Genomic DNA, 20,119 nt, shown 5'->3' with positions numbered 1-20,119 from the left:
GCAATTGGGAAGTGTCAGCGTGGAGGGTGAGATCATCCAAAAGACATTGCATTTACTTTGAACTTGAAGATACAATAATACTTCGGCCCACACTGTCCCTGTTCCTTCCTCGCGGTAAGTGTTACTTCCTCCTGGAATTAAGTAGGTGGTTCTTGCAGGGAGTAATTTGCAAAGTTTTAGGCTGGATAGTTAGATCGATTTCTTTCACCAAAGCCCTTTTTCTTTCATTTTTGAAAGTAATATATGTACTCATGGATAATTTAGAAATGCAGGAAAGTGTTAGTACTCTAAAAACATAATGACAAATAATGAGTTAGAATATTTTGAGCCGGGCGCTTGATATACATTATGTCATGCAATCCTCACATTAAACTTGGGAGAACGAATGCTATTACTCCCATTCTACCAACAGGTAAACTGAGTCAGGGAGAAGTTAAGAAATTTGTTTAAGATTACACAGCTAAAATATGTTAACCCTAAGCGGCTTGTCTCCAAAGATCGTGTCCCTGGATGTAATGCTATTCTGGGCATGAGGTCAGGACTGGGGATGGGGAAAGAGGTGAAGCTAATGGTCACAATCCCCACTACCGAGAGATAATACTATAACACGGGGTAGTACCTTTTAGTCTTATTTCCACATACAAATGCATACAAAAACTGTATGCACTTTTTTTATACAGTTACAATTGTACCGTATATGCTGTTGGGAATGCTTCTTTTCCTCACTCGGCATTGTGTGATGAGGAGGCAGATTTATTATGATACGGGAAAATGGCATATGCAATTCAGAGGGACTGTTCCAGAAAACACTACTGACTTGACAGAAGCGACTTTTGGCCGGAAATGGGACAGCTCAATATTACCAGTGGTCTGAGGGGAGATCAGGGTGGGAACAACCAAAACCCCCTTCCCTTTGTCTTGTCATCTCCTGCCAGGACCCTGCAGCCCCCAGCGGCTGCTGAACTGGATGCTAGCTTTGGCTTGCCAGCGAGGGCACCTGGGGTTGGTGAAGCTCCTCGTCCTGACCCACGGGGCCGACCCAGAAAGCTACGCCGTCAGGAAGAACGAGTTTCCTGTCATCGTGCGCTTACCGCTGTACGCAGCCATCAAGTCAGGTGGGTTCCCCGGTCAGTCCCACCCATGGGAAGCCTTGCAGGTTGGAGATGTGGGACCTTGTCTTCCCCCTCCCTTCTAGCTCTTGAAACACCTGTGTAGAGACATTTGCAAATTCCATTATTTGCTCTCTCTCAAAATGTCTGCATCCTCCCTCTTCGGCCCCACTTGCGTCTATGACGGGATTTCAGTGACAGGTACCAACTGTGGCAAATAAGACCATAGTAGGAGACACTCCACAGGGCAGAGTGCCACAAAACGTCTCCCACGAACAGGAATTTGCCACCTCAAGAGAAGTCATAGAGAAGGTCCACCAGCACAACGACCCTTTTCATTCCCACTTCACACATCAGCGTCTGCCATTTTGGACCAGCTGTGACACACTTGGACAACTGAACACCATCCTCTGTCTTTTAGGAAATGAAGACATCGCCATATTCCTGCTTCGGCACGGGGCTTTTTTCTGTTCCTACATCTTACTGGACAGTCCTGACCCCAGCAAACATCTCCTCAGGAAGTATTTCATCGAAGCTAGTGCCTTGTCCAGCAGCTGTCCAGGGAAAATGGTGAGTAGCCACTGCCTGTGGATAAATGGATAAAGACCAGGTGGTACATATATACAATGCAGTATTTTTCAGTCATAAGAAGGAAAGACATCCCGCCATTTTCAGCAACATGGATGGACTTTGAGGGCATTGTGCTAAACGAAATAAGTCAGACACAGAAAGACAAATAGTGTATGATCTCACCTCCATGTAGAATCAGAAAAAGCCAAACTTCTAGAAACAGAGAGTAGATGATTTGCCAGGGGTTAGAGGGTGCAGAAAATGGGGAGATGTTCGTCATAGGGTACATGCGTCAGTTACGAGATGGCTAAGTTCTGGAGACCTAATACACAGCTCTGTGATTATAGTTAATAATACTGTGCTCTAGACTTGACAGTTGCTCAAAGAGTAAATCTTAAGTGTTCTCACCACTTGAAAAGAGTGGTAATTAGATAACATTATACAGGTGTTAGCTTACACTCTGATGGTAATCCTTTTGCGATAAGTGTGTTGAATCAGCAGGTTGTACACCTTCAACTTACCCAATATTTTTTTAAGATTTTTCTTTTGATGTGAGAGAGAGAGAGAGCATAATCAGGGAGGAGGGGCAGAGGAAGACAGAAAAGCAGAACCTCCCGCTTAGCAGAGAACCAGATGCACCTGGATCCCAGGATCCTGGGATTATGACCCGAGCCAAAGGCAATTGCTTAACCAACTAAGCCACGCAGGCGCCCCACCCCCACCCCACTTACCCACTACTATATGTCAATTATATCTGAATAAAATTGGAAAAATATGCAGGACATAGTTTTAGTTTTCCTTTTAATAATAAAAGTAGTGTTGTATTAGTCACATTATCTTCAAGTTGGTTTTTTAAATTCAGCACTCTATCATGGACTCCTTCTAGACAGATCACTGTGGCTACAACTCATTCTTTAAATACATGCCCTAAATCTATCCCATTGGTGGACATTTGGATTATTTCTGGGTTTTGCCCTTTGTTATACAACCTGTTTTTCTAGGATATTGCCTTCTGTAGATCAAAGTCCCCAAAGTGGATATTTTGGGAATCACTTCCCCTAAAAAGCTATGGTGATTCACTTTCACCAGCATTATGTGGGAATCTCTGTTTCCACACCCTGGCCAGCATTAGATGTCCAGGAGCCTTTTAATATTATCAGTCTGTTGGATGAAAATGAGATCTCCTTGTTTTGATGTCCACACTGTCGTTATGAAGAATATCGAGCATCTTCTCCTATCTTCATGAACTTTTTGCATCTCCTCTCACTTGAGTTGCCTGTTACTGTTTGTTGATTATTTTCCGGAAGCGTTGGTCATCTCTTCCTTCTCATCTTAGAGGATCTTTTTTTGTACCTCAGACTTTAAACCTTTTTTTAAAATCATACATGTTGCCAATATTTTCCCTAATCCCTGCTTTTTCTTTTGTGATAACAAAGATAGGAGACTATGTAATCAAATCTCTTTTTTGTTCTGGCATTTGGATTATATAAGAAGGTCATTTCCCCCTCAATTTTATATAAATATTTTCCTCCTGGAATAGCTCACGATATTTTTTTACTTTTAGTTTTTACATTTTAAGCTTTCATTTTTCTGGTATTTATTTGTATGTGAGGTATGAGGGAGAGAATCTAGCTTTCATCTTTTCTACAGGGATGATCAGTTATTCTAGCACAGTTTTTAAAATAAAGCTTCCTCTCCCTTCTGAATTGAGATGTCATCATTGTTATTTTCCCCATTATCTATCTGTATGCATTTTGGGAGTCTCCGTACTGGTCCACTGGCCTATTAATCTGTTTCTAGGTAAATGCCGTCCTGTGTTGAGAACAGACATTTCATTTAAGTCTTACAGACTATTAACGCATGTTTTCTACTTGTTTGGTTTTTTTCTTTGAAAATATCTTGACTGTTATTAGATATTTTTTCTTTCTTTTGTGCATTTCCCATGATGACTCTATTTGTGCAGCTTTCAGCTTATTAAAGAACAGCTTTCATGTTCTTTAATAAGGTTTTGTATTTTGTTTATCTTATCTATTTTTTTATATTTTTAATGAGATTTTACAACCTGGACCTGCCATGTTTATTTGTATCTTCTTTCTTGTTTCTGCCACTATATGAATTGAAAATGATTCTTTTCCATTTCTATTTCCAATCCAATCTTACTGATATGGAGAAAAGCTCCTTTGTTTATTTATATTTTATCCAGCCCCTTTACCAGCTTCTCTTATTAATTCTAATTGTTTTTGGAAGAGTTCCTTGAGACTTTTAGGTATATGATCAAGTCCAAATAGGTTTGTCTCTTCTTTTCTAATATTCATATAACTTATTTTATTTCCTGTCCCATGGTATCACTAGGAATTTCAAAAGTTGAATCATCATGAGGATAGCAGACGTATCTCTCTTATTCCTGATTTTAAAGGTCTTGACCTCAGCAATTTATAGGCATTTGCTATAGATTTTTGGTAAATAGACTGTTGTTAGATTTAAGTAATTTCCATGTATTCCTTTTTTGCTTAGGAGTTGTTATTGGGAAAGACTGCTGGATTTTGTCAAATCCCACTTTGGGAGGAGCTATTGATATATTCATGTGGCTTTTCTACTTTAACGTGTTGTTATAATGAATGATGATGATATATTTTCCTTTTCATTTATGACATCAGACAGTTCTACTTTTTCTCTTTGGAACTTAATCAGACCAGCCAAGGATTGAGATGTTCAAGTGGTTTTGTCAAAGGACTTTTAGATTTTATTTACTTCTTTATGATTTGTTCTGTCTGTTAGTTCATTAACTTTAGCTTTTATCTGTACTAAAATCTTCATATTTTCTTCTTCAAGTATTTTATTTATCTCTGAGTATTTTGGGGTGTTATAGTTAAGGTAAGGGCACAGCATTGAGACTTCATGGTCTGATCTGGGTTCCGGATCTTCATCTGATAACTTTACCACTCTGTGTTTTGGTTTCCTCATCTGAGAAGTAGGAAAAAGAGAGAGAAAGTATCTATATTGGAAGGATACTTGACAATTAAATGCGGTAATAGTTACAACATTCTAAAACCAGTGCCTGGCACATGCTAAGTATCTAACGGATGATATCTGGTATTATTGGAGTTCTGTTTTTAGATTTATTGGCTTAAATATTTTTCTTTTTTCCTGTAATTTTATCTTGTCAGTTGTAGATGCAAGTCTTTCATGTGCTGTCGATTTGTGCTAGCTTTCTTCAGAATCTGAACTACACACACGCATGACATGTGACATGTACACATTTACATATTTATAAATATACATATGTATGTATATATATACATATGTATTTCCTACTTGTGATTTTTTTCTAGTTCTTTCACATTATTCTACAAGTTTTTGGTCTACAGGCCCATTTAATGGCTTTATGCCCCCCGTTTGACTTATTTCATGATGTCAAACACCTGCTTTCATCCTGTTCATGCTTCTGTGCTTAAAATTGGGATTTGTGTCTTTTTTGCCCTTCACATGGCCACCCTGCCTTCTTTTTCTTTGCGTCAGGGTTGTACAAGTTTTCCCAGACATTCATCTTCAGTTTTTTTGTTGTCTTAGGTGTATTTCTTTCTCTTTTTTTTAGATTTTTTTTTTTAAATTTATGTATTTGACAGACAGAGATCACAAGTAGGCAGAGAGGCCGGCAGAGGTGGGGATAGGGGGGAAAGCAGGCTTCGGGCCAAGCAAAGAGCCCAATGCAGAGCTTGATCCCAGGACTCTGAGATCATGGCCTGAGCCGAAGGCAGAGGCTTTAACCCCCTGAGCCACCAGGCGCACCTCTTAGGTGTATTTCTTATAGATAGCATTTAGTTTTCATCCCATCTGAGAGTGTGTCTTTGAGGAGTCCACTTGATTCACATTTGTGTGGGACCACATAGTCATCTATTACTCACATCTTTTTAATTATATTTATTATATTTACTGCTATTAATAATATCAATAATATTTATTATATTAATATAATATTTATATTAAATATGTTATTTAATATATTTATTATACTTATTTATGATATTATATTTATTGCTATTTCCTTTTAACTGTTCTCTTGTTCTTGCTGGTTTCCTAGTTTTTAAAAGAATGCCAACATTCTTATCAATAGTAAACATACAATAAATATTTAATATTCGCCTCACCTAGTAAAAGGAAATAGGGACCATGCAGCCCTTTCCTGTATATTGTGCTTGGTGTTTTTCCCAACACTTTCCTACTTGTTCACTACAACACCTCGGTAAGAACTGTGGGGAACAGAATATTTTCCTGATGAAAATATTGTGGTTTAGAGACCTCCTGTTACTTGTCCAAGGACAGCAACTACAACACAGTTATACTCAGCCCAGAACCTGAGTCTCCTGAACTCAGGGCTTTTCCCATTTCATGATTCCTGGACTATCCCTCCCATGTACATCAGTGGTTGTCACACTTTTCTGTACACTGACTCCCTGGGAAATTTTAAAATCCCCAGCGCTCAGGTTACACCTGACACTAATTGAATCTAAATCGCTAATGGGACCTGGCCTCAGTTTCATTTTAAAAATTCCCCAGGTGATTTCAGTGTGCAGCCGGGCTTGAGAGCCAGCGACTTTGATTTTCTTGGCTAAAGGTTAAAAGCCGAAGTGATTGGCATCTCCGCCTGCCGTCGTTTCCACTGAGCAACGTTTGCCGTGATAGAGCATGAAAGTGATCATTGCATTTTAGAAGAAGACAAAGAAAAGACAATGTTACTTTTCTTCTCCTTGACCTAGAAGAGAAAATGAAATTACACTGCAGGCTGAGTCAGGAGGCTTTTTGGGGGGCTTCCCCAAAGCAGGTAGTATTCTGATTATTCATGTGAATTTCAAAGGCCAAGGGCCTTGCAGTGGGTGTGTCTGGCTGCCTGTGGTCTAGAACCTGCGATAGCACATTCCTTCAGTGCTGCTGGCAGAAGACAGGGAGGCAGGCTGCCCAGAGGGACCCGGCCATCAGGAACAATGACTCAGGAACCGCAGGTGAGCCCTCTTACCTTCCCAGGCGTGCAGTGGTTCTGACCTGGCATTTTTGGTTCCAAAGAGTAGACAAGGGCGGCCATGCAAAGGGTGCTTTGCTGCCCTGAGTACATGTCCTGAGAGCTCCCTTACTGGCATTTGTGACAGTGACTTTGTTGCATTAGTCATGTTGTCTTTGGTGTGTTTATGCTGTGCCTTCTCCACCAGCTAGGAGGGTTTTATTTTGTTTTGTTTTATGTAATTGCTGCTTTGGTGGAAGCCACCGCCAGGGAAGGTTCAGAGCCTTCCTGCGTGCCTCTGGGTCAGGCGTTCCCTCGTTCCCAGGCTGCCACAAGTGGGGGGAGGGGACTGCAGAGAACCCCATGTTGGTGTCCCATTGGCAGGAATAGGCCATTTCGGTTTTATGGGCGTTCGGTAAGCCAGGCCCGAGAGCCCACACCACGTGGTCTGGACATACTTTCAGAAGAGCAAACCCAAAGCCAAGGCGGACCTGGCCAGAGCTGTTTCTGGGCTAGGGTTGGCCGGCGTCCCTCTTGAAAGCTGCCACACTCTTGCCTGAACATGGAACGAGACGGCTGTGCTCATGGCAAGAGCCCGGTCGCCGTCTGCTTTGTTTCCATGAGAAACAGCAACAATTTGAGGTTGGTGTGCCCAGAAAGGAGCAAGAAATCTCTGAAGTGCCAGGAAAGGCCGGCCCAGCAGGTCCTGGAATAACCATGGTGTTTGTCCCCATGCAGCAGTGAGAGGGCTTTCTGGGGCTGTTCTGAGCCGTTGCAAGGAGACAGAGCTGGACTGAATTTTGGGAAACAACCCAATGGAGAAATTATTAATATCCTCTTAAAAGTCCCTAATGTTTTAAATCTGGTAGCTCACCTAGAGAGGAACAGGTATCATTATGACCATCATCGTGGCTTCTTGGACCAGCTCTGGGCTGGTGTACCCTAAAAATTCCCGGTGGCCCCACCATTCAGATGCCTGTGTCTGTGCTCAGTAGGAAACACCCTGGCTGCACATTTTCACAGACGAAGCAGCCTTTCTCCACCCACGTGACCTGCTGGGTCTGAGGACTTGTGTTCGCAGAATGCCGGAAAGGATAGGAAGCAGCAAATACAGCCTCACGGCTGCTGTTGGGGGGAAAGGGGGACCTTCATGCAGAGTAGGCTGAGTGGGGGCTGCGTGCTCCTGAGAGCCCCTGAGGCACCGTATAGGCAAACAGCCTTTCCCAGTGGACCCCAAGTCCTCTGGGGAGCACCTTTGTTTTGGGTTAGGTCTACTGGTTGGCACAAAGAGTCTTTATTCCAGAGCTGTATGCTTTCCAGAACACTCGGACGCACACACATCCCCACCTTCTTAGTCCTTCTCGCCTCACAGCCGGCAGCGTAGTGGGGTCGGAACCTGCGTCCCCAGAAGTCAGCCTCTGGAGGAGCAGCAGTGCCCCGCGGGTGAGGGACAGCGCGAGGTTCCGACCCACTTCCCGGACCCTGGCCCTTTCACCCCTCACTGGTGGGAGAGGAAGAGCCAGCCTTTCACCAGCTCCTCGAAAGTTGTAAAAGCAAACTCGGGACTGTTCCAGCCTCCGTCCGTCAATTCGGCTTCTCTTGTGCCCTGTCCCGCACACGTCTGTTTCCTCTGGTTTCCAAATACTGACTCTTCCCTGCCCCTTGTGCCTTCCTCGTTTGGGTGCCCTCCCCGTGGCTCCTGGCCACACTGTTCGTCCTCCCTCAGAGCCTGAAATCGGGCAGCAGGTGACACAGCAGAGCCAAGGAGCAGAGCCAAGGAGCAACCCTGCCCGGTGCTCGCGACAGGCTTCCTGCTGAGTCTTAAAACAATACTACACAGCGGGGAGGCGAAACCACTTGCACTTAGTTCAAATGGGGAAAATCATGGATGAAACAGAGACGCACGCAGGAAGAGGAGGTTGGGGTACCAGGTGGTGGGTATTATAGAGGGCACAGCTTGCATGGAGCACTGGGTGTGGTGAAAAAATAATGAATAATGTTTTTCTGAAAATAAATAAATTGGGGAAAAAGAAAAAAAAAAAAAAAACTATTCTTTGAGCTTAAATGACACACCGGAAAATACAGTCGGGGAAGTATGAGAATGGGGTCCAATGTCGGCACAACCGTGGATATCCGTGTAGACAGTTGCGTCTCATTACACTGGTAATGATACAGATCAATTTCAAACAGGTAAGGGGTAGGCACTGGAAAGTCATCAGAATATATTTTTCAAAGGGCATTTATCCCCGTTGTAAAAGGGAGATGATTATATTATTATTTTTTTTTACAAATTTACAAATAGATATAAAGGTACATCGTCAGAAATAAGATGAATGCTTTATATATTAAAGCAAAAAACTTGCAGGAAAATATAGTTTTAAAAAAGAAATATAGGGACATCCGGGTGGTTCAGCCAGTTAAGATGTTCCTTCAACTCAGGTCATGATCCCGGGGTTCTGGGATCAAGCCCCACATCAGGCTCCTTGCTCGGCGGGGAGTCTGCTTCTCCCTCTCCCTCCACCTGCCTGCCTCTCCCCCTGCTTGTGCTCTCTCTTTCTCAATTTGACAAATAAGTAAATGAAGTCTTTAAAGAAAGGAAATATAAAAGAGCAATGGAAGATTTTTGAACTCACCAAAACACAAATAGATCACGGATACAATGTACATGTCAGTCGATCACTGAATTTCATTCAGCCAATGTTTATAGATCACCCACTAGATGCCCAAGACTCAACAGGGACCAAGCCAGGACCATGACCTTTGCCACCACATTGCTCACAAATTCTACCAGGCAGGAAGAGAAATGAGGAGTTAATTTACCCAGAAGGGGACCAAGGCCGTGTATCATGGCACCAACACAGATACAACTTCACGGACAATTACAGAAATTCGCATTAAGGCAACCGGAGGGTACTGACACAAGGCTGTGAAACGAGCAAACATAAACATGAATGCCGAGCAAGACACTAGGCACGGTGGTGGAGAAATGGGCACACCGATGCCTTTGCTGGCACACTCTGTTCCATACGTGCGGAAAGTCACTGGCATCATGTGACAAAAGCCATAAAACCCTTTTCTCCCAGGGAACTGTTCTGAATGTGTATTTCCTTTCCGGAGATACCTCTAGGGCATAATTTGAAGGAAAAAAACAATTCCCACAAACATGGTCAAAACACTGCTATTCATAAGAAAAAGAAATTAGGGGAGGGGCGCCTGGGTGGCTCCTTGGGTGAAGCGTCTGCCTTCAGCTCAGGTCATGATCGCAGGGTCCTGGGATGGAGCCCCATGTCGGGCTCTCTTCTCGGTGAGGATCGTGCTTCTCCCTCTGCCTCTGCATCCCCCCTACTTGTGCTCTCTCTCTCTCTCTGTCTGTCAAATAAATAAATAAAATCTTTAAAAGAAGAAGAGGAAACTAGGGGACGGAAACAGAAATGTCCAGCTGCAGGAAAAAACTGTACCATCCCTGTAGTACCTTCAGAGTGGATGGCACATAGCCAGGAACAACCCTGCCTATGCCCTCAGTACTCAGCACACCACTGCTCCTGGACCAGGACACCCTTGAGCTCTGAACCCCACACAGCATCCGCAGGAAGCCTTCTTTGACCCACATGCCTGGTTGGATACCCCTTGTATCTCCCAGAGCTTCCTGTCCATTTTATTTATAGCAATTAACAAAGTTGGAGGTTGTCTGGGTGACACTTCTCATCTAATGTCAACTCTCCCATTTGAAAGGAAGCTTCTCGAAAGCAGGGGATTTTGCCAGGTTTGCTTACCCTGTGTTTGAACCCCCGACCCCGCCCCAGTGTAGGGCTGGAACAGGATGATTAGCATGGATGGATGAATGAATGGTTGAAACTTTATATATGCAGTAAATCTCCCATTTACGTAAAACTTATGAGCTGACAAAGGACTTTGCCAATGACTTTAATCACCTATACAGTCCAATGAGGTAAAGTTTTTGCCTTTATTTAAAAGTTGAGGAAACTGACTTTTTTCTCAACAGTAAGCTAAGCAGTTTGGTTAACTGCAGACATTTTATTTCCTGCCCCCCCCTTTCTCAAATAGACGTTGGCAATATTAACTTGGAACTAGTGACGGAATATTTCTTGTAAGCTTCCTATTTTTAAAAGGAATGACTGAAATACTACAGGGGGAAAAAAAACATAGTGCTTTTTTTAAAAGATTGTATTTATTTATTTGACACAGAGAGCGAGCGAGCGAGAGAGAGAGCAGGAGCGCACAAGCAGGGGGAGCTGTAGAGGGAGAGGGAGGAACAGGCTCCCCGCTGAGCAGGGAGCCCAATGCAGGACTCGATCCCAGGACCTGGGATCATGACTTGAGCCGAAGGCAGACCCTTAACCAACTGAGCTACCCAGGCACCCTATGATTTTTTTTTTTTAAGGAAAAAAAACTATCTATTTTTAAAAAATTTTCGTGAAGAAAAGGTGATCAATTTTATTAAACGCTTTTTGGCATTCAGATATTCCTAACTATAGAGACCAAACTGATGGTTACCAGAGGGGAGGTGGGATGAGGGAAATAGGTGACGGGGATTCAGGAGGGCATCTGTGTGATGAACACCGGGTAATGTGTGGAGATCCCGAGTCACTATCTTGTACATCTGAAACTATATATATATAGCACTGTGTGTATGTATGTATGTGTGTGTGTATATATATATATATATGTATATATATATATAGCACTGTATATTAGCTCCAGTGAAATTCAGAGAAAGTAATTAAAAACTCAAGAAAAACTTTGGGATACAATACTAAAAAAGAATTATATTGAATTAGGAACCTCAGGGAGTGAGTCTCTAGTTATTTTCCTTGTCTTTTATACATTATTTTGTTTTTCCCTTTTTATGTCACTTTGAGAATTTTTGTAAGTAAATCTTACATTTCAACATCATTATTTGGTTTGTTATCAACTGTGGCCAAGGACCACCCCTCCCATAACTTAAACATTGTTTTTACATTGATCGTCAGATTGTCATTTTCATTCTTAGATTATTAAAGTTACATTGAAGTCTTTTTTTTCATTTAGTCAGTTGGTTGTCGACTGTTATTTTTTTCAAAGACCCTTGAGTTGGCTTTGTTTATCGACTTCCTTGTCTTGACTTCCCTCTGGTTTCTCTGTGCTTGGTGTAATTGTTTTAACTTTCCTGTTTTCTTTCAGCTTGCTACTCCAAGTAGGGCGGGGTTGCTTTATTACGTCTCATTTTTTCTGTTTGTAACAGTGATCAGAGTTGTGCGTTGTCTTTTCCATTACTTGTAATACTTTTGTGATTCTAAAAATATCTTCTGTTGTGACTTGGTTTTCCTCTCCTACATGAGCATGAACTAAAAGGTCATGTTTTCACGTTCAAAAGATTGGCCACCTTCTAATTCTGCTTCGCTCATTGGTTCTGCCTCTAGTTTGCCTTTGTCCTCAAATAAGATAGAGCGGATGTTTGTGTCTCCCTGCACTTTTTCTTACTCCTTTTTCCTCTTTACTTTTCCTTCATACTCAGAATTTATTTTTAAAAAAATATGCAAGTTCATATCTATTTGAACACAGGATTCATTCTCCTGCCCCCCCCCTTTGGTGATCGCTCATTTTTATGACAGTGCGTAACTCCATAATTTCTCTATTCATTGCATCTTTGATCTATTGTAGTATGCCGGCATTTTTCTTGAATTTGCTTTAGTTCTTCTTTTACCTTATATTGCCTTGGGTTGGAACATAAAGATTTAACATGGTTATATTTTGGGGTTATGACCGTTTGAGCATCTTGATTACTATCAAGGAGCCTTGGTTATTTCTCTGAATGCCTTCGACACTGTGTCAGCTTTCCCCCAGCCATGGGAAGGGAACATGTTGGTCGGGTAGGAAGGGATCAGAGCATCAAGCACCTGAATCACCATCCTGGTTCTGCTACCTTTGGTAAGTTGTCTCTTTGAGGTTCTCTCTTTTTTTTTTTTTTAAAGATTTTTTAAATTTATTTGACAGAGAGAGAGATCACAAGTAGGCAGAGAGACAGGCAGAGAGGGAAGGGGAAGCAGGCTCCCTGCTCAGCAGGGATTCAGGGCTCAATCCCAGGACCCTGAGATCATGACCTGAGCCAAAGGCAGAGGCTTAACCCTGGTGCCTCTCTCTGAGGTTCTTCACCTGCTAGACCTTACAGGGTTACTGTGAGGGTGAGCTGAAAAAGTGGCCACGGAAGTCTGTATGTGCGTTGCGAAGCGTCAGCAAGATGGTGTCATCATGACATCATAGCTCAATTTCCCTACAGAGGGTTTCCCTACAGTCTGACCTTGAGTATGCCCTTGGAGGCAATAGACTGTTCCATGTTGACGTTTTAAAATGCCATCCTAGCTTTGCTTCTAAGTTATTTTTGTGCTTCTGTTTCCCATTGATCTGGTTTCTATGGTAATATTTCCTTTTCTTTGTTCACCTTAAATCAGAGTGGCAGCTAACTGCTACTAATTCTGATATTTACAGTATTTTGAGCAGACGTGCTTTTTCAGCGCCGATTACCCCTTTTTTCTCATTTCGCCATTCATTAACTAAATCATTGAATTCATCTTCTTCCTGAATCTGGGAGGAAGGCTGGCCTCCCCCTTTCTCTTACCTCTCCCTTCCTTTACTCCCTGTAATCATTCTCGGGTCACTTTCGAAACTCTCCTTTACTCTATGGAGGCTTCACAGGCTTTCTGGCCTGTTTAATGACCAATCTTACTGTTCTTTTCCTTACCTGTTCACTAGATTTCTAAACTATTGTCTCAACAGGCATCCTTTTGGCCTTTAAGAATCTGTTCCTTTCGTTTCCTTTCTTTAATGCGTGGGCCTCTGTCCGTGGAATGTTCTGGGTTCTCAGGTCTTGACTTCTCCCATCTTTATTTGACTTGTTACCATCTGTATCAGTGCTATAGTAACAAAGTAAAAATCAATTGGCTTAAAATAACAGAGATTTACTATTTCAAGTTTTGGAGGCTAGAGGTCTGGCATCACCGTGGTAGTAGCAGCAAGCCTCTCTTCCCTCTGAGCTCCAGGGAAGGGTCCTTCCTTGTCTCTCCCTAGCTTCCGGTGGTGGCTGGCTGTCCTTGGCATTCTTGGGTCGTAGACCCATGACTCCAGCCACATGCTGTCTTGTCATTGCACATCTTCACAGCATCCTGTCTCTGCACTTACCTGCCTTTGTGACCAAACTTCCCCTCTTCATAAGGACACCAGTCATATTTCTTGGGGACCTATCTTCATGACCTCATTTTAACTTTATGTCTCCAAAGACCCTCTGTCCAATGAGGGCCACATTCAGAGGTACTGGGGATTAGGGCTTCAATATATCTTTTATGGGGAACACATTTCAGCCCACAACACCATCCTTATGGCCACCGCTGCATTGCCCATGGCCTGGGTCCCCCGGTCATGGTCATCTCCCATGCACGGGTAGATGTCCGATCTCCTGCTTGTCCTTACATGCTGAATGTCTCATCTCTTCTTGAGAGCCTTTCCCTGCCTGAGCGCAAGGACTTGAGCAGCAGGTGTTTGGAAGTGTCACACCAAGGGATTCCCCCCAGGGGGCAAGGAGGCGGACACAGCAGCAGGCGCCATGGGTCGGGTCTTGTCCATTGTAGCCCTGACCTGCGCAAGGAGGCTGGGACAGAGCACTGTCTCCAATGTGCTGATCCTTTGTCTAGCCAAATCCCTGTCCTCTCTGGCCTCCTCGGACAGTCGGGGTTCCCAGAGAACATTGGCAGACGTCTTCATTTGCCGGGTTTCTTTTGACTTGTTCTTCAAGCTCTTTGCCAAGTTTGTTCTGTTTCAATTAGATCTGTGGGTTCTGCCATGTCTCCAGCCGTCTGGGCGCTCTGACTGCTGCTTCCCACGTCAGAAGGTGGCTCTTGGCTCTCTGGCTGGCCCAACGAGGAGAAGGCATCCTCTGCCATCATCCTAGGAATTTTTGTTTAACCACCAAAAGGAAGGCTTGGGTTTTATGTTGCCAAGGATTCACAAATACATTTTATTTATTTATTTATTTACTTATTTATTTATTTTAAGATTTTATTTATTTACTTGACAGACAGAGATTGCAAGTAGGCAGAGAGGCAGGCAGAGAGAGAGAGAGGAGGAAGCAGGCTCCCTGCTGAGCAGAGAGCCTGATGTGGGGCTCGATCCCAGGACTCTGGGATCATGACCTGAGTCAAAGGCAGAGGCTTTAACCCACTGAGCCACCCAGGCACCCCTCACGAATACATTTTAGAAGATTCTGTCTCCCCCATCCCCTTTGAACATGTGTGTCTTGATGGAATGGACTGATTCTATAAGCTGCCTTTTTGTGTCATGCCCTCGTGTCCTGGAGCTTGAGTTGGTCCCCTCAAGGGATTTACAGCCTCAAGGAGGGAAGGTTCTTACAGAGTTAGCCATAGGCCAAGGTCAAACACAGACCAAATGATAGGAACCATGAATTGGCAACACAGAGAGAAGACTGAGTTCCGCTCTGCGGGCTCTTTAGAGACCGGGAGGAGGTGAAACTGACTCTCCACTCTGGTGAGGCTATTCCCCACCTAACCAGTGGCAGAGGCACACAGCCCCCAACCAACCCTCAACTGTCAAGGTCAAAATCCAGGCTGAAAGCATCGTAGACCCTAGCCCTTCGCTTACCAATCATCTTTCTTTGACCAATGAGGGTTGCACTGATGTAAAAGCTAACATAAGTGGTATAATTGTGGTATATTGGCTCCTCCACTGTGGTGGTTTAGGTCCGGTGGCTTCAAGAAAGTTTGTGTAAAGTCCGGTAATTGCCGTCCCCTCCCCCACCGGATTGCAGCCCCCATCGCAGGACGAGGAGGTCTTTGGTACACAGAAGCACCCCAAGCATCACTCTGTGCTGAGCCATGCCCTTCCATACATCTAGGCCTTCCCGGATTCGGTCCTAATCGTAACCGTGGCCTCGGGAAGCATGTGTCTAGGTCAGCCCCTGGGCCTTCTGGAAGAGCAGTACTTCCTTCTCTGTTGCCTGACATTCAGAGGGCTCGTGCTTGAGGACAAACATGAGTGTGTTTCCGTCTGTTTGCTCCAGAGTGGGGGTGGGGGGTGATTTGGCCATAGCACTGATGAATGGGGGCCGGGAGGAGGGGGTCCTCCACGTGCAGCTGTCTTTGATTTTGCAATTCGGCGTGCATGGCTTTCATTATGCAAGCGCTGGCTTTCTCTCTCTCTCTCTCTCTCTCTCTCTCTCTCTCTCTCTTGGAAACTTGTTTATTGTGATCCTTCCCCGGGCTAAACACAAATAAGTAACAAGGGCTTCGTGGCTCACCCTGCTTGGTTTCCACGTCAAGTGTCCTGTCATTTGCTGAGCGGTGCGCCTGTTAACTTCCCTTCTGCCGCTTTGTAAACCCTCAGACACCCTGTCATGTTTGGGCCCCAACAGGAAAATCACTTTTGTCAATGAAAATTTTCAAACTAACCCAAGACGAGGTAGAAATCTCACACACTTTTTTTTTTTTTCAACCGCCAAGCCCAGAAATCCTTTCCCAAGGATGTCCAGACTCCGAGTGTATTGTTCTGGGTTCAGACTTCTGCTTTTGACTCCTTCTTCTGGGGCATGAGTTTAACAGATTTCCACCCTGCAGAAACTCTGGTTGGGGGGGTGAGTAAGACCTAGAAAGAACTCTCAATTTTAGGAAATGGCAGCATCTGCTTCCTCCACTCCCCCGTGTCTGGCGAATTCCGCGGCGCACACAGCCACTCTCTCCTTCTCGATGGTTTTTTCCTGCTAGAACAGTGCCCTCCAAATGAAGCAAGATGGCATTGCCATGACACAGACCCTCGTGGGAGATGAGGAGGCAGTCCGGGCACCCAAGCTTGCAGGATTGGCAGGATTTAGACAGGAGGCAGTAGGGCTGTGAATTCCAGGGGAGACACCCCAGAGCAGGGTCCAGAGCCAATGCGGGGACAGACCTGGGTGTGAAAGCAGAGACCAGCCAGGCCTGCAGAAGCTCGGACCCTCGAGAGACCTCATGACACCCCCTCGTCAAAATGAGGCTGGTTTTCAGGAATAGCTCTCTTAGCTCCAGGCCCACCAGCCTTGTGCTTCCCACCGTGTCCACGCATTGCCAAACCAAACACATTCCCGGGGGGAGGGTTGGCAGCTCCCCAGCCAGCCCCCCGCCGCCACCCCCCCGCCGCCACCCCCCCGGCAGATGGGCTAGTCAGTTACTGACGGTGAGGCCACACTCCCTGGGTCCCCACAGCCTACCTGAGAATCTCAGCGTCGGGTCCGCATTCTGAGCCCCGTGGTTCGTTCATGAACAGGCAGTTTCTGGGTTTCATTGACATTTTCTCCTTGGCCTTGACTCCTCTGCTCTTGGGAGCACACCCATCCCCCAGTCGCTTCTACCTACAATGAATTAACTCTGTAAGCCCTCTGCCAGCGGGGACGCAGAGGGCAAGCAGAGGGCAGGGAGGAGACAGTGAGGCAGACAGCTGGAAAGTGGCTGGGGAGACTGGCAGTGTGGGGGCTCCCCAGGGGAGGAGATCGGGGGCCCTGCTGCAGGCAGACTAGGTGGGGGAGGGGGGGAAAGGCTGAAGGGTGGTGACATTTTCGGGCAATCGATTGGGTTGGAGGTGTGAATGGACGGATCTAGGTTCTCAGTGGTTGGATTCTGGGCCAGTGCACAAGCATTTATTTAGTGTCTGCTGCACGCGGGGCACACTGCTGACCACCTGAGACTGTCGGTCAAGGCTCTGTGCAGCAGGTGCCCACGGGCTGGGCTCTGGACTGCCTGCTGGGGCACAGGGGATGAGCCCCAGGTCTGAGTTAGCATGGAGCAAAATCAGCAGGTGGGCTCCTATAAGGGGAGATGAGCCAGACAGAGCCCGAGAAGGTGTCCACGTCTGCTACAACTTGCCCGAGGACCCACGTAGGGCTAGGCAGGCAGACGCCAGGCTTGGGGCTCCTGAGGTCGAGTGCCTGCTCTTGATGGGATTATAGGCTGCAGCTTGGGACTCCCCGAACATGACAGAAATGCAAGAGGGAGACCACAATCAGTCTCATTTCCGGTTTGTTAGGATTTTTTGATGGTCCTGTCATTTGATTTATAAGACTTTCCATAGACATCTAAGATGTGTCTTAAAAATCAAAATCAAAACCAGCCTCCTTTTCAGCTTCCTTTCGGCTGCCGGGTCAGTCCAAGACAGATCCCCTTCGTGCTGAATGATCAGAAATGGCCACACGGGGTGAGTGGAGAGTCAGACTGTGATCTGCTCTCTGGTTCTGGGCCCAGGACCAGTGTGTGTCTCCAAGAACCCAGGAAGAGGAGGCCTCCAGGCCCTTGGAGGGCCTTCCTTGACTGGGTATTGCGGAGCCTGGAACCTTCCTCTCAGCCTGCCCCTGGGTCAGCCGTCATGCCGATCCCAAGGCTCCCTCAGGAGCACACTGTCCTCCTCAGCACACAAGCCAGGGAGAATCCTGGGTCCTCAAGTGACCTAGACATCATCTGGCCCCAACCACTTCTTTAACAAATGAAAACCAACAATAACCAGACCAAGGATGATGCAATCAGGAATTATAGAAAGATTAGGAAGAAGCCCATGTGGCTGGATTTGAACTGCAGGCGTCAGGATTCACTCCTGTGGAATACAGAACTGTGTCAGATCCATGGGCTGAGAAGCAGCGACACCCCAGCAGCAGTGGGCACACCTAGCACCCAGATTCTAGTTTCTAAATACCATTTTCTGCTCAAGGGAATCAGGGCAGATTCTGGGGCTGGGGCTTGGAAAGAAACGGGGGTGTCAGATTTTTCTAGGAAGTAAAGAAATATCCCAAACAGGTAGGAATATGTCAAAGGAACACAGGAGCCCCCTTGATGGGACTCCCACTGGCCAAACTGGGGGTGACCAGAGCGGCAAAAGACATAATGATAATAATAATAATTGTAACACTTAGAATAAAGAAAGAATCCATGACTCCAAAGCGATACTTCAAAGGAGCAGGGAGACCCTGTTGTGTACAGAAGAACGCCGGGTAACAAATGCAGAAGGAATGGTAGTTTTAGGAAAATCCCTGCTTTGTAACCATCAACATACTGACTGAGCCAGGCTAGACTCAACAATGGCCACTGAAACCACTGGGTGAAATAATGTAGGAACGCAAGGCAGAATATCACTCTACCCGTCCTTACGAATCACAGAGTAAAATGTACCTTTACAAAGGCGGGGCGGGGGGGTCTGACGGACACTACCTTTAACAAGGGAGCGGACTTGGCATCATCAGTAGCAGAACAAGCTGACAGCAGGTGACCTATGGTGATGTTCTGTTGAGAGGACTCAGGGTTGTCTAGATGCTTGCCAAAAATGCTTCCCTTGAATCTGAACACGAGGGGAAACAACTAAGTAAATTCAGATTCTGGGGTAGTCTACGAGACTGCGGGAATGACTTGAAAAACTGCATTGCCAGTGTTGAAAAAAGACATAAGAAGCCACAAGGACTCAGGGCACCTGAGTGGCTCAGTGGGTTAAGCCTCTGCCTTTGGCTCAGGTCATGATCTCAGGGTCCTGAGATGGAGCCCATCATCGGGCTCTCTGCTCAGCGGGGAGCCTGCTTCCTCCTCTTTCTCTGCCTGCTCTCTGCCTACTTGTGATCTCTCTCCCTGTCAAATAAATAAATAAAATCTTTAAGAAGCCATGAGGACTCTTCTAGGTTAAAGTAGAGGGACATGCAATGTGTGCTTCTGGATGGGATCCTGAATCAGAACACAAAATAGTCATAAAAGACCCTTTGGGATAACTGGGACTATGTGGACATGGACGGTGGATTTGATAATATTGTATTGATTTCGTTTCTTGAAAATGATCAGTATATGGTGGTCAAGTAGGAAAATATTTTTGTTCTGTAGAGACACGTGCTGAAGTATTCTGGGGTGAAGTGCCACCATAGCTATGATTTACTTGGAAACGATGCAGCAGAAAGGGAAGAGTATGGGGCACGCCGGGGGTACAGCTAGTTAAGCATCTGAGCCTTGGTTTCGGCTCAGGTCATGATTTCATAGGTCACGGGATCGAGCCCCATGTGGGCTCCGTGCTCAGCGTGGACTCTGCTTGGGACTCTCTCCCTCTGCCCTTCCCCTCTCCAAAATAAATCTTAAAATAAATAAATAAATAAAGTGTGTGTGGAGGGAAAAGAGAGAAAGCAAATGTGGTGTCAGGTTAACAGTGGAATCTAAATGAAGGGCATTCCATGTGTATTCACAAAGTTCAGCTCTTCCGCAGTTCTGAAATTTTTCAAAATAAAAAAGTGTGGGGAAAGCCGTAATGACAAGGGAAGCAGCAGTAGAGTGACCTTGTCTTTTTTTAAAAAAAAAAAAATCAGCTGAGGCTAAAACTTCATTCTCTTGACCCCAAATCCAACAGAGCCTCACCTGTCCGTGTCCATCCAGGTGAATGGAGAGACAAGACA

General features: G+C 45.2%; 1 protein-coding gene across 1 annotated transcript in view; it reads left to right on the top strand.

Moving 5' to 3' along the window:
* The window catches only part of LRRK1 (leucine rich repeat kinase 1), a 117,974-nt gene that overhangs the window by 46,373 nt on the left and 51,482 nt on the right, over window positions 1-20,119 (top strand). Inside the window, exons 4-5 of the mRNA XM_044229746.1 lie at window positions 936-1,115; window positions 1,531-1,679. Of these exons, the coding sequence (XP_044085681.1) occupies window positions 936-1,115; window positions 1,531-1,679 (329 nt within the window). The remainder of the gene's footprint in view (window positions 1-935; window positions 1,116-1,530; window positions 1,680-20,119) is intronic.

This window comes from Neovison vison, chromosome 13, assembly GCF_020171115.1.
Source record: "Neovison vison isolate M4711 chromosome 13, ASM_NN_V1, whole genome shotgun sequence".
Lineage (NCBI taxonomy): Eukaryota > Metazoa > Chordata > Mammalia > Carnivora > Mustelidae > Neogale > Neogale vison.
This window is presented reverse-complemented; position numbering and strand designations above follow the sequence as displayed.